At 44.2% G+C, this 12,296-nt stretch overlaps 1 protein-coding gene across 1 annotated transcript in view; it reads left to right on the top strand.

Moving 5' to 3' along the window:
• Positions 1 to 12,296, top strand: part of LOC111161453 (zinc finger protein 527) — a 511,863-nt gene that overhangs the window by 28,178 nt on the left and 471,389 nt on the right. The window contains exon 5 of the mRNA XM_022525113.1: positions 4,962 to 4,969. Within this exon, the coding sequence (XP_022380821.1) occupies positions 4,962 to 4,969 (8 nt within the window). The remainder of the gene's footprint in view (positions 1 to 4,961; positions 4,970 to 12,296) is intronic.

Below are 12,296 nucleotides of genomic sequence, written 5' to 3'. Positions count from 1 at the left end.
AAATGAAGGAGAAAAGATTCTATTCACAAAAGCAACAAAAATATCAAACACATTTCATTGAACCTAAGGGGAGAAAACATGCAAGATCTTTAAGAAGAATGCAGTAGACTCCCTGAAGGACAAGAAAATTACCATTTTTTTTGTTTTTGTTTTTTATTAACATATAATGTATTATTAGCCCCAGGGGTACAGGTCTGTGAATCGCCAGGTTTACAGGTTTACACACTTCACAGCACTCACCATAGCACATACCCTCCCCAATGTCCATAACCCAACCACCCTCTCCCTACCCCCCTACCCCCGGCAACCCTCAGTTTGTTTTGTGAGATTAAGAGTCTCTTATGGTTTGTCTCCCTCCTGGTCCCATCTTATTTCATTTATTCTTTTCCTACCCTCCAAACCCCCAATGTTGCTTCTCGACTTCCTCATATCAGGGAGATCATATGATAGTTGTCTTTCTCTGATTGACTTATTTCGCTAAGCATAATACCCTCTAGTTCCATCCACGTCATCGCAAATGGCAAGATTTCATTTCTTTTAATGACTGCATGGTATTCCATTGTATACATATACCACATCTTCTTTATCCATTCATCTGTTGATGGAAATCTAGGCTCTTTCCATAGTTTGGCTATTGTAGACATTGCTGCTATAAACATTCAGGTGCATGTGCCCCTTCGGATCACTACCTAAAGGTTTGTACCTTTAGGGTAAATACCTAGTAGTGCAATTGCTGGGTCATAGGGTAGCTTTATTTTCAACTTTTTGAGGAACCTCCATGATGTCTTCCAGAGTGGTTGCACCGGCTTGCATTCCCACCAGTAGTGTAGGAGGGTTCCCCTTTCTCCGCATCCTCGCTAGCATCTGTCATTTCCTGACTTGTTAATTTTAGTCATTCTGACTGGTGTGAGGTCGTATCTCATTGTGGTTTTGATTTGTATTTCCCTGATGCCAAGTGATGTGGAGCACTTTTTCATGTGTCTGTTGGCCATCTGGATGTCTTCTTTGCAGAAATGTCTGTTCATGTCCTCTCCTCTGCTCATTTCTTGATTGGATTATTTGTTCTTTGGGTGTTGAGTTTGATAAGTTCTTTATAGATTTTGGATACTAGCCCTTTATCTGATATGTCATTTGCAAATATCTTCTCCCATTCTGTCAGTTGTCTTTTGGTTTTGTTAACTGTTTCCTTTGCTGTGCAAAAGCTTTTGATCTTGATGAAGTCGCAATAGTTCATTTTTGCCCTTGCTTCCCTTGCCTTTGGCGATGTTCCTAGGAAGAAGTTGCTGCGGCTGAGGTTGAAGAGGTTGCTGCCTGTGTTCCCTCAAGGATTTTGATGGATTTCTGTCTCACATTGAGGTCCTTCATCCATTTTGAGTCTATTTCTGTGTGTGGTGTAAGGAAATGGTCCAGTTTCATTTCTGCATATGGCTGTCCAATTTTCCTGACACCATTTGTTGAAGAGACTGTATTCCATTGGACATTCTTTCCTACTTTGTCGAAGATTAGTTGACCATAGAGTTGAGGGTCTATTTCTGGGCTCTCTGTTCTGTTCCATTGATCTATGTGTCCGTTTTTGTGCCAGTACCATACTGTCTTGATGATGACAGCTTTGTAATAGAGCTTGAAGTCTGAAATTGTGATGCCACCAACTTTGGCTTTCTTTTTCAATATTCCTCTGGCTATTCGAGGTCTTTTCTGGTTCCATACAAATTTTAGGATTATTTGTTCCATTTCTTTGAAAAAAAATGGATGGGATTTTGATAGGGATTGCATTAAATGTGTAGATTGCTTTAGGCAGCATAGACATTTCCACAATATTTGTTCTTCCAATCCATGAGCATGGAACATTTTTCCATTTCTTTGTGTCTTCCTCAATTTCTTTCATGAGTACTTTATAGTTTTCTGAGTACAGATTCTTTGTCTCTTGGTTAGGTTTATTCCTAGGTATCTTATGGTTTTGGGTGCAATTGTAAATGGGATTGACTCCTTAATTTCTCTTTCTTCTGTCTTGTGTTGGTGTAAAGAAATGCAACTGATTTCTGTGCCTTGATTTTATATCCTGACACTTTACTGAATTCCTGTACAAGTTCTAGCAGATTTGGAGTGGTGTCTTTTGGGTTTTCCACATATAGTATCATATCATCTGCAAAGAGTGATAGTTTGATTTCTTCTTTGCCGATTTGGATGCCTTTAATTTCTTTTTGTTGTCTGATTGCTGAGGCTACAACTTCTAGTACTATGTTGAATAGCAGTGGTGATAATGGACATCCCTGCCATGTTGCTGACCTTAGTGGACAAGCTCTCAGTCGGGGCGACTTCTTATCCCCACCTGACAACTCTTGTCCATTTCAGCTCCACGAGACCCGGGGTTTTGAAATCAGCATCTGAATCAGTCATGCAGCTTGTCCCAGGATGTCAGCATTCAGAGAAATCAACAGGTATGTTGGGTGCAATGTCACATCCATGTCAGGACGGGAGGTAAAACTTCTCTTTAACCACAAACCTCCTGAGCGTTTCTCTTGTCTCTAGTGGAGCCACAAAGTCAGACAATGCAGCTGTCAGCAATCTTGAGTGGGTGCCCGAGTTCCTTAGTTTCCCTGCAGGGAGCGCATGGCAGGGGATCCCATTTTCTCCGCTTCATTCCTGGCTTACAAAGGTACTTGGAACATCTCTTTCCTAGGCAATCACTTTGATTAGAAAGGGAAGACAAGATTTACTCTGTGTGTGTTTTTAATATATAATGTGTTCTTTCATCTAACAGTGTTTATTCCATTGGGCCGAGGCTGTGGTGGCATGGCCAGCATCTAGAGTTAGGTGGCTGTTTGTGGTCAGATAGAGACTTGGATGATGTCCTATCATTTGTCAGAGGTGATGTTTCCTAACTGATTAGTCTTTTCATCCAAAGAGGTACAATGAGGGCAGAGGGGAAATTCAAAATGATTCTAAGGAGCCTTTTATGATTTAAAAGTTAAGCTTAACTTTCTAATTTCACTAAATGGATCATCTAGATATTTGGACATGCTGTATTTTCTCTGTAGTTTCATTGGTGGTGAAGTCAGAAGGAGGGTGTTTGGGAATTTTCCTGAATAGAAACATGCTGGTGGCTTCAAATGGGTTGCCGTCAGGAACCCTGGGATGAATTTCTGGAACTGCTTGCCTGTCGCTGCTTGAGTCAGGTTATCCCACAGGTTTTTCCACTCCCTCCTTAGGAAATCGCTGGCAGGTAATGTTGTGCATAAAGCGGAACCCTCCTGCACTGTTGGTGGGCGTGCGGGCTGCTGCAGCCACTCTGGAACCGAGTGTGGTTGTTCCTCCAAAAGCTAAGAATCGGGGCACCTGGGTGGCTCAGTGCATTAAAGCCTCTGCCTTCGGCTCAGGTCATGATCCCAGGGTCCTGGGATCGAGCCCCACATCGGGCTCTGCTCGGCAGGGAGCCTGCCTCCCCTTCCTCTCTGTGCCTGCCTCTCTGCCTACTTGTGATTTCTGTCTGCAAATAAATAAATAAAATCTTAAAAAAAAAAAAAAAAAAAAAGCTAAGATTCGAACAACCCTAGGATCCAGCAATCGCACTCCTAGGTATTTACCCAAGGACACAAAAATGCACCTTGAGTGGGGTCCCAGCACCATGGTGTTTATAGCAGCATGAACAATAGTGAAACTGTGGAAGGAGTCCCAGTGTCCGTTCACTGGTGAATGGAGAAAGAAGATGTGGGAGACAGATACACAACGGAACAGGACCCAGCTTCCCAAAGAATGAAACCTTACCATCCGCAAGGATGCGGATGGACCTAGAGTGGGTTAAACTAAGCAAAATCTGTAAGGAAAGACAAAAACCTACTGACTTCCCTCCTCTGGAGTTTCAGAAAGAACACAGATGACCATAGTGGGGGGAGGACGACAGGCACATGAGGAGGCAGACTCAACCTGAGAGCACAAACCGAGGGTTGCTGGAGGGCAGGGGCGTGGGGGGAAGGGGTAACTTGGTGGCGGCTGCGGGGAGGGCACTTGCGAAGGGCCCTGGCTGTTGTCTGCTGGTGGGGAATCACGAAATCCTCCTCCTGAAGCGAAGAAATGAACACTGAGTGGAAACGAACTGGAATTGAAGTCGATGAAGGAAAAAAACCATGCTGTGCTTCATGAAGAGCGAGGTAAAAATGGAGCGTTTTCCGCTTTGCTGTTCTGTAGATGATAGTTTTCAAACACTCCGGGGTGTTTGCACTGATTGCACTAGGAGTCCTCGGAGAGCTGCTGTGAAAGGTTCAGATCTCAGAGCACGTTCACACTCCATTGATGTGCCGCTCGCAGTTTGCTCAGGGAGGAAGGTGAGTGCAGAGAAATACGACAAAAGAGGAAAGGAGGCAGCCTTCTGCTTCTAATGAAAGCCTTGGGCCAGTGTAATTTTGGAAGGGGTGGATCCTGGAGCTTTGCGGCAGACAGGGGAGCTCCAGGTCTGGGAAGAGCTGTCAGGGGTCCCGGAGGAGAGCAGAGCGCATTCTGCAGGAGGCTGTGGGCAGGGCTGGCTCCAGGGGTGGCTGTGTGTCCCCCAGGTGACAGTTGTGACAGGTCAGGGTGGTGAGAAGGTTCCTGGCTGAGGACAGGTGAGGCCCAGGTGGAGAGCTGGCAGAGCACCTTCTTCTGAGCCACCAGTCTCACCCAACATGCACAACCTCGTCGTCTGTCCCTGTCACTCCAGTTCAGACCTCTCCTCGTTGCCAGGCCGAGACGCTGGTTTGTCCTTTGTTCTTTGCATGTGGGTGACGTTTCAAAAGTTAGATGGTGGGAATGACGGGTCGTCAGAACATCTGCTCTTTTATTTCCTGCCCTTTTTCAATCACTGAAGTGAATCAGACCTGCTAGTGGAAGAGGCAGTCTATGTGGTTTCTTTTTCATGTTTTTTTTTAAAGATTTTATTTATTTATTTTATAGACAGAGATCACAAGCAGGCAGAGAGGCTGGCAGAGAGAGAGGGGTAAGCGGGCTCCATGAAGAGCAGAGAGCCTGATGCGGGGCTTGATCCCAGGGCCCCTGGGCCACGACCTGAGTCGAAAACAGAGGCTTTAACCCACTGAGCCATCCAGGTGCCCCTCTTTTTCCTGTTTTAATTAAATAATGGGAAAACAGTCTTCTGAAATAGTTAAAGAATCCGTTGTGGGTGTTCATGTTTTTCTCTTCCGTGAAGCACTTTCTGATACTAGAAATTATTTTTTAGGAGTGCCTGGGTGGCTCAGTCGTTAAGCCTCTGCCTTTGGCTCCGGTCATAATCCCAGGGTCCTGGGATCAAGTCATGCATTGGGCTCCCTGCTTAGGCTTCCTGCTCAGCGGGAAGCCTGCTTCTCCCTCTCCCACTTACCCTGCTTGTGTTCCCTCTCTTGCTGTGTCTTTCTCTGTCAAATAAATAAATAAAATCTTTAAAAAAAAATCTCCAGATTTTTTTCTTGGGGTTGACTTCTAGTTTATAGTGCTACGGTCAGAAAAGATGCATGGTATGACTTTGAGCTTCTTGAATTTGTTGAGGCTTGTTTTCTAGCCTAAGATGTGATCTATTCTGGAGAATGTTCCGTATGCTCTTGAAAACCATCTGCTGTTTTAGGATGGAGTGTTCTGAATATATCTGTTAAATCCATCTGGTTCAGTGTGTCATTCAAAGCCATTGTTTCCTTGTTGATTTTCTGTTACAGTTAACATCTTAAACTTATAATAGTCTAGCTTGAATTAATACTAACTTTGCCTCAGTAGTATACAAAAATTCTCTTCCTTTATAGCTCGGCCCCCCTCTTTTTATTATTGTCACAAATTATGTTTTTATACCTGTGTGCCATCAACATAGATTTATAATTATTGCTTCATACAGTTGTCTTTTAATTCATATAGGAATTAAGACAATTATAGACCAAAAATATATGAACACTGACTTTTTTAAAAAAATATTTTATGTATTTATTTGATAGAGAGAAAGCATGAGAGGGGAGAGGGTCAGAGGGAGAAGCAGACTCCCTGCTGAACAGGGAGCCTGATGCGGGACTCGATCCTGGGACTCCAGAATCATGACCTGAGCTGAAGAGAGTTGCTTAATCAACTGAGCCACCCAGGCACCTGAATACTGATTTTCATATTTATTTATATAATTATCTTAACTGGTGTTCTTTATTTCTTCATGTGGATTGAGTTATTGTCTAGTGACATTTTAATTTCTGTCTGAAGGATTCTCTCCTGATAATTTTTTGTTGAAAACCAGAACTCCTGACATTATAATGTGGCAACTCTGGAGATCATATTTGCCCCCTTCCCCTGGATTTACTTTGGCTGCTTGTTATAGTTATTGATGTCCATTTATGACTTTTCTGAACGAATTTTGCAAAGTCTAAACCCTTTATCATATATGGCCATGGAAGTCTCTGTTCTATTGGTTTGTGGGGAACTAGTGATCAATAGAAATTTTCTTTACCTGGAACCAAAAACAATCCCCTAGTTTTTGAAGATGGTGTGTGTGTGTGTGTGTGTGTGTGTGTGTGTTTTGGCACACTTTCAGTACTTAAGCATTTTGCAACTATGCCTTAACTTTCATTTCCTGGTTGGACAGAGCCTGAAGGTAAATCAGAGGTGAATCTTTGGGCCTTTTCTAGAAACAACTCATAACAATACAAATAAAAATAACACAATCTTGGAATCAAGTGCCCCACGTTCTTCCCACTGAGTCAGCCAGTTGCCCCAAAAAGTCACTTCTTTCTAAGATAATCTATAAATTCTAGGCAATCTCAATCAGAATACTAGCATCAGTTTTTAATAATAGAATTGACTAGCTCATTCTAATTCTCAGTTGGAAGACAAAAGGGTCCTGAAGAGCCAGAAAAATTTTGGAAGATAATTATGTAATGGAAGGACTTGCCTTATCAGATCCCATAAAGCTTCAGCATGGTATTGGGACAGTAACACAAACATAAAAGAGAGATGGAAAGAATGGTTGTTCTGTAAATGGTGTGTGGACAGCTGTTTATCCATCGGGAGTGGGGGGAATGGTTACATCTCTACCTCACACCATGCTCCCTTCCTCAGCACATATACTAAAATTGGGATGATACAGAGAAGATTAGTGTGGCCATTGCACAAGGATGACATGGAAATTCATCTGTATCTCACACCGTACCCTGAAAATCAACTGCAAAGGAAATGTAAAAATCAGAAACTCTTTACAGAATTAGAAGAAAATAAAGAAGTGTGTGTTTTTAAATTTGAAGGATAAGAATACTTTTGCATGTAAGAAACAAAATTCAGTATCCATAAAGAGAACGATAAATGTAATTTAGTGAAAATTGAATATTTTAAAAGTCCAATGATGCCATCCCTTCCAGCCAAGATGTGTACATTGAAATTGAAAGCTCTGCAACCAATTCTAATTCAGGCCAAGGGAGCAGAGACTGGGGACTAATGTCTCCTCAAAAATCCCCTAGGGGAGAGCTGCTCCTGGTACAGAGAGGGAAATCTGATTAGGCAAATGTATGGTGTAAAATAAAAATACTGCCTTAGTTGATGCATCTCCCACCCTTTCCACCTGCCACCCCTCCCCAAGCTTCTACCATGCTTCAGTTCTGCCCTCTCCCCAAGTGTCTCAATTTAAAACCTCAAGGAAAAGACAGTGATTCTCTCATCACAGCCTGGGGAACTTGAGTCGGCAAAGGTGTGCTGGAGCCCCTCCCCCACTCTTCCCCCACCACCGACCCCGCCACGCCGCCACGGGTACCCTGCATCTGCTCCCCCTTCCAAAATCCCAACTGCCCTCTCGGTAGCCGGCAAGATAGCCTGTCTAGCAGGGACAAGAGCCAGAACGAGGCAAATGCGTGGGGTAGTCAGGAGCAGACGAGTGAGATTAACGCAGTCATTTAGGAAACAGCCCTGAGATTAGAGAAAACTCGGCTACCGGAGACGGCGAATTGAGCCCTCATAAGGATATGAGAGCCCTTTAGAGAAAGAAAAACTGGGAGAAAGGATCTAATCAAGACCTAGAAGGCCCTTAGTTCCCATAGCAACGCCTCAGCGTCCCTTGGTATGCAGGATTCCTTCCCAGGGGCCTGGAAAAAAAAAAAAAAAAAAAAAAAACACCAAAAAAAAAAAAAAAAAGAAACCGCAAGAGAGCCATGGATCCCTTCAAAATAGAAATTTTAAAATGTTCCCTCCAAAGGCAGTTCCAGATACCACATAAAGAGAAGTTTGCTGAAATTAAAGCCGTTGGTTGCCTATAGAAGAAGCGCTGCGCCCAGAACTGAGGTAAACTGTAGAACATTGAAATGGCTGCAAACCCTGGGACTTCACTGACAAATTGTATGAATCAAATGCAAAGCCCTGCTGCCTGCCCCCTCTGTACTCTGACTGCTGGTTAGAAACATGCAACTTGCCCCTGGGTTTCGTTTTGTAAAGAAGGGGTCATTGCACCATAAGCATCTGTTTGATTTTATTCATTAATGTCTTCACTGTCCATTTCCTTTATTATATTTGATTTATTGGCCCATTGATAATGAGACCTGTGCGCAAAGTCAGGTCTCGGAGTTCAGGGGTCATAACACGTGGAAGAGGACAGGGGGTCTCCGGCGCTGAGTGCAAATCTCCTAGAAGATTCAGCCAACAGCCTGAAAGATTGCGAAGTCAGGGGGCGCCTGGGTGGCTCAGTCGGTTGGGTGCCTTGGCTCGGGTTGTGATCCTGGGGTTCCTGGGATAGAGCCCCACGTCAGACTCCCTGCTCAGCTGGGGAGCCTGTTTCTCCCTCTTCCTCTGCCCCTCTCCTGCTAATTCCCCCTCTTCTCTTTCTCTTTTTCTCCCTCAAAAAAATAAAAAACGGAAGAAGAAGAAGAAGAAGAAGAAGATAAAGATGAAGAAAAAGAAAAAGATGATGAAGAAGATGAAGATTGAAAGTCCGGGTGAGGCGTCCAGAGCAAGTGTTCCTGCCAGGAATCCCGCAAGAAACCTGTTACTCTTTGTAGGCGTGTCAGCCACAAACGCTTTTTATTGGTCAACGAGAAGTGAGCCCGCCTCCTTTGCACATCCATTGGCTAAGAGTTCTGTCTATATTTGAGATAACTGCATTCTTCCTTTCTTTCCCTGTGTTGCTTTCAAACGGAGTCCGGAGGACTGTCTCCAAGTGAAGGCACAGGCATACACGAGGCCGGAAGAAGCTGGACAGGCAGGTGGCGTTGAACGTGGTTCCAGAGCTTTACATTGTGCTGGCAAGAGATGGTGGGACGTGGGACGCTGGGGGCCCGCCCCACGCGAAGTCCTCTGGGTCAGTCCTGCGTGCCTGGGAATTCGGCAGTCGTGATGGTGAGGGTCGCAACTCCGGCTCTAAACCCAAGCGTAAACCTGCAGCTCTTTGTGCTTTCCAACCGGACTTGGTGGGCACCTGCGCAGAGACTGATCGCAGGGTTTCCCACCTCCGACTGGCAAGGTCTTGATATTAAAAGGAAAAGAGAGCATTTTCCAGCCCACCCTGGTAAAATGCCCTTTTATTTTCTGGCAGGTGTTTGTTTTTGTGTGTGTTTAAGATTTTATTTATTTGACAGCACTAGCAGGGAGGGGGCAGAGGGAAAACCAGACTCCCCACTGAGCGGGGAGAACAATGCAGGCAGGGCTGGATCCCAGGACCCTGAGATCAGGACTTTAGCAGAAGGCGGATGCTTAACCGACTGAGCCACCCAGGCGCCCCTTGGCGTCTGTTTTTTGCAGGACGCCCTTTGTGAAGCCTTGGCGGATGGATTCAAGTTTATTAAATGAATAAATTCCTGGTTAAGAGTGCATTGAGGGGCAACTGGGTGGCTCAGTGGGTTAAGCCTCTGCCTTCAGCTCAAGTCATGATCTCAGGGTCCTGGGATTGAGCCCTGCATCGATCTCTGCTCAGCGGGGAGCCTGCTCCACCACCCCCGCTCACCTGCCTCTCTGCCTGCTTGTGATCTCTGTCAAATAAATAAATAAAATCTTTAAAAAAAAAAAAAAAAAAGAGCCTCAAAACATAACGCCCCCACCCTCAAAAAAAAAAAAAAAAAAAAAAAAACCAATTCTTGTTAGTTGTGTTATTTAGTGGAACGTCTGTGATAAGGACAGCCAGTTACAGTGACTTTGGGGATTTTATGTTAATGAAACCTTTTAGTTTTGATTAGCCTAGGCTTCATATTTATTTTGAGAAATTGCTGTGAAAGCACAACAAGTTACTTTGGAATTTTTTTAAGTTCCTGACTTTGATACCACAGTATTAGTAATAATTCCCCAGTTTCTTTAATATCTTAATTTTTGGGCAGATGTACATAGTTTTTGTAGAAAAAACAGCCAGTTAAGGAGGTTTAGGGATTTTTGTTTTGTTTAAAAACTATAACCCTGGTTTGATTCTTTTAGTAATAGGTAATAGCACCACCTCCCAAATCCTTTAAAATATTACTCAGTGGATCTTTAATTTTTGTAGGATTTATTTCATAGCTTTGGATGAGAGACCTCATACAGGCTTAGGTCCCTGTGCCAAATGAAATTTTATCCTTGGGTATGTTGCATTTTCTTCTTTGACATGCATCAGTTTAGAAGTGTGTTTAGTTTCCTGAGTTTTCATTTTCTCCCTTTTCTTCTGCAGTGTCCAGCTTAGAACAAATACTGACAGAAAAGAATAACTTGAGGGATTTGGAGAGATACTTTTTACTTACCATTGAGATTGATTTTTAGTCGTTGTGCATCAGGCACAGGCCTGGGAGGCCAACATTCAGATCTCAGATCTAATCTTTATTACCTGTCTGACCTTGAACCCACCCATGAGCTTCTCTGTGGCTTTGATTCCTCATGGGGAAAATGGTAGCCTCCAGAGTGACTGGCTGCCTGGTTCACATTGATGATCCAGGGGAAGGGCCTGGCCTCCATCCCTCCTTGCTACTCCAGCCTTTGTCTTGATAATTGAAGAAATACTGCTATAAACACATCTTGGAGGTGTCTCTGGCTTTTACACTCCTAACGGTTTATGGAGAAACCCCTTCACATTTGCAATTGCTTCCTCCGGTGTCTGTCATTCCTAACCCACCTGATTCGATGTGGTGTGATCTTAATTGTGTGTGTTTGCATAGATAGAATTTTGGCTTACCTGTCTTTTCAGAGTCTGATTGCCCCCACCCCCTAATCCGGGATGTGGAGTTTCTCTGGACTCCTTCCCAGCCCATCCTAGACTCCTGTCCTCTTCCCCCTCCCTCCCCATCACTGCAGCTTTATTGTTTAAACATTTCATAATGGACATCCCTTTCTGACTTTGTATTATGTTAAATTATATTGAGTTATCCTCTGGGTGTCTGTGCTGTATTACAGTTCATGGAGGCAGGTGGGCCTAGGTAAGAATTTGCCTTCTGTTGCTGAAGGAGGGGTCACAAAGAGTTGTTGAGCAGAGATGGGGAGACACTGGGCTGATGTTTCTTTAAGGGTTGCCCTAAGGAGGGGGAGGCTGGACCTCCTCAGGCAAATCTTGTTTTTATTCTTTTAGGTCTGAATTGTGGGTAAATCATGTAGAGATTGAAGAGGTAAGACTAAGCCTTCAACATTCACATTGAGAAAGGCACAGGAGAGGGCTACAGTTTGGGCTGGCAAAATGGTAGACAGGTGGACAGCAAGAAAATATAACCCAGAGGGAGAAGAGAAAATACCACTCAGAGATCAGGGCAAAATCCCAAAGTGTCTCTTTCCCCATGGTTATCACCAGGATGTGGATTCCCCTCCCAGCTCCACCCCTGCAGTGCGATTGAAGGAGTGAAGGACTGCAGAGCTGTGGGGATGAGGGTGTGATCCGTCCATTCAAATGCACACCCAGATACAGGCGTGGCACCTCCTGGCCCCGCTGCCCCACTGGGTAAGTTCAGTGCTTCTCCGTGCGCAGCATATCTTTATTTTCAGTTGACACATCCGGTCTATATGGCACCTGCTGGTTTGGTTTTGATCTCATGTCATGGTGATAATTGAGACAGTGACCCTTAACACTTTAAAATTCTTTAGTTTGCGGGTATGTGCTTGGGAGATAGTTTTTTATTGTTGTTGTTTTTTTTAAGATTTTATTTATTTGGCAGATAGCGAGCCAGCGGGAGAGCCCAAGCATGGGGAGCAAAAGGCAAAGGGAGAGAGAGAAGCTCCCTGCTGATGACCTGAGCTGAAGGCAGACGCTTAACTGGATGAGCTCTCCAGGTGCCCCTGGAGTGTATTTTATCCCTACACCATTTCTCGATTCAGACAGACTAGCTGTGTTTCTAGTGCTTAGTAGCCACATGTGATGAGTGGCTGCGTCATCAAACAGCACA

This window comes from Enhydra lutris, unplaced genomic scaffold (assembly GCF_002288905.1).
Source record: "Enhydra lutris kenyoni isolate GAN:26980312 unplaced genomic scaffold, ASM228890v2 scaffoldscaffold85, whole genome shotgun sequence".
In the NCBI taxonomy this organism is placed as follows: Eukaryota; Metazoa; Chordata; class Mammalia; order Carnivora; family Mustelidae; genus Enhydra; species Enhydra lutris.
This window is presented reverse-complemented; position numbering and strand designations above follow the sequence as displayed.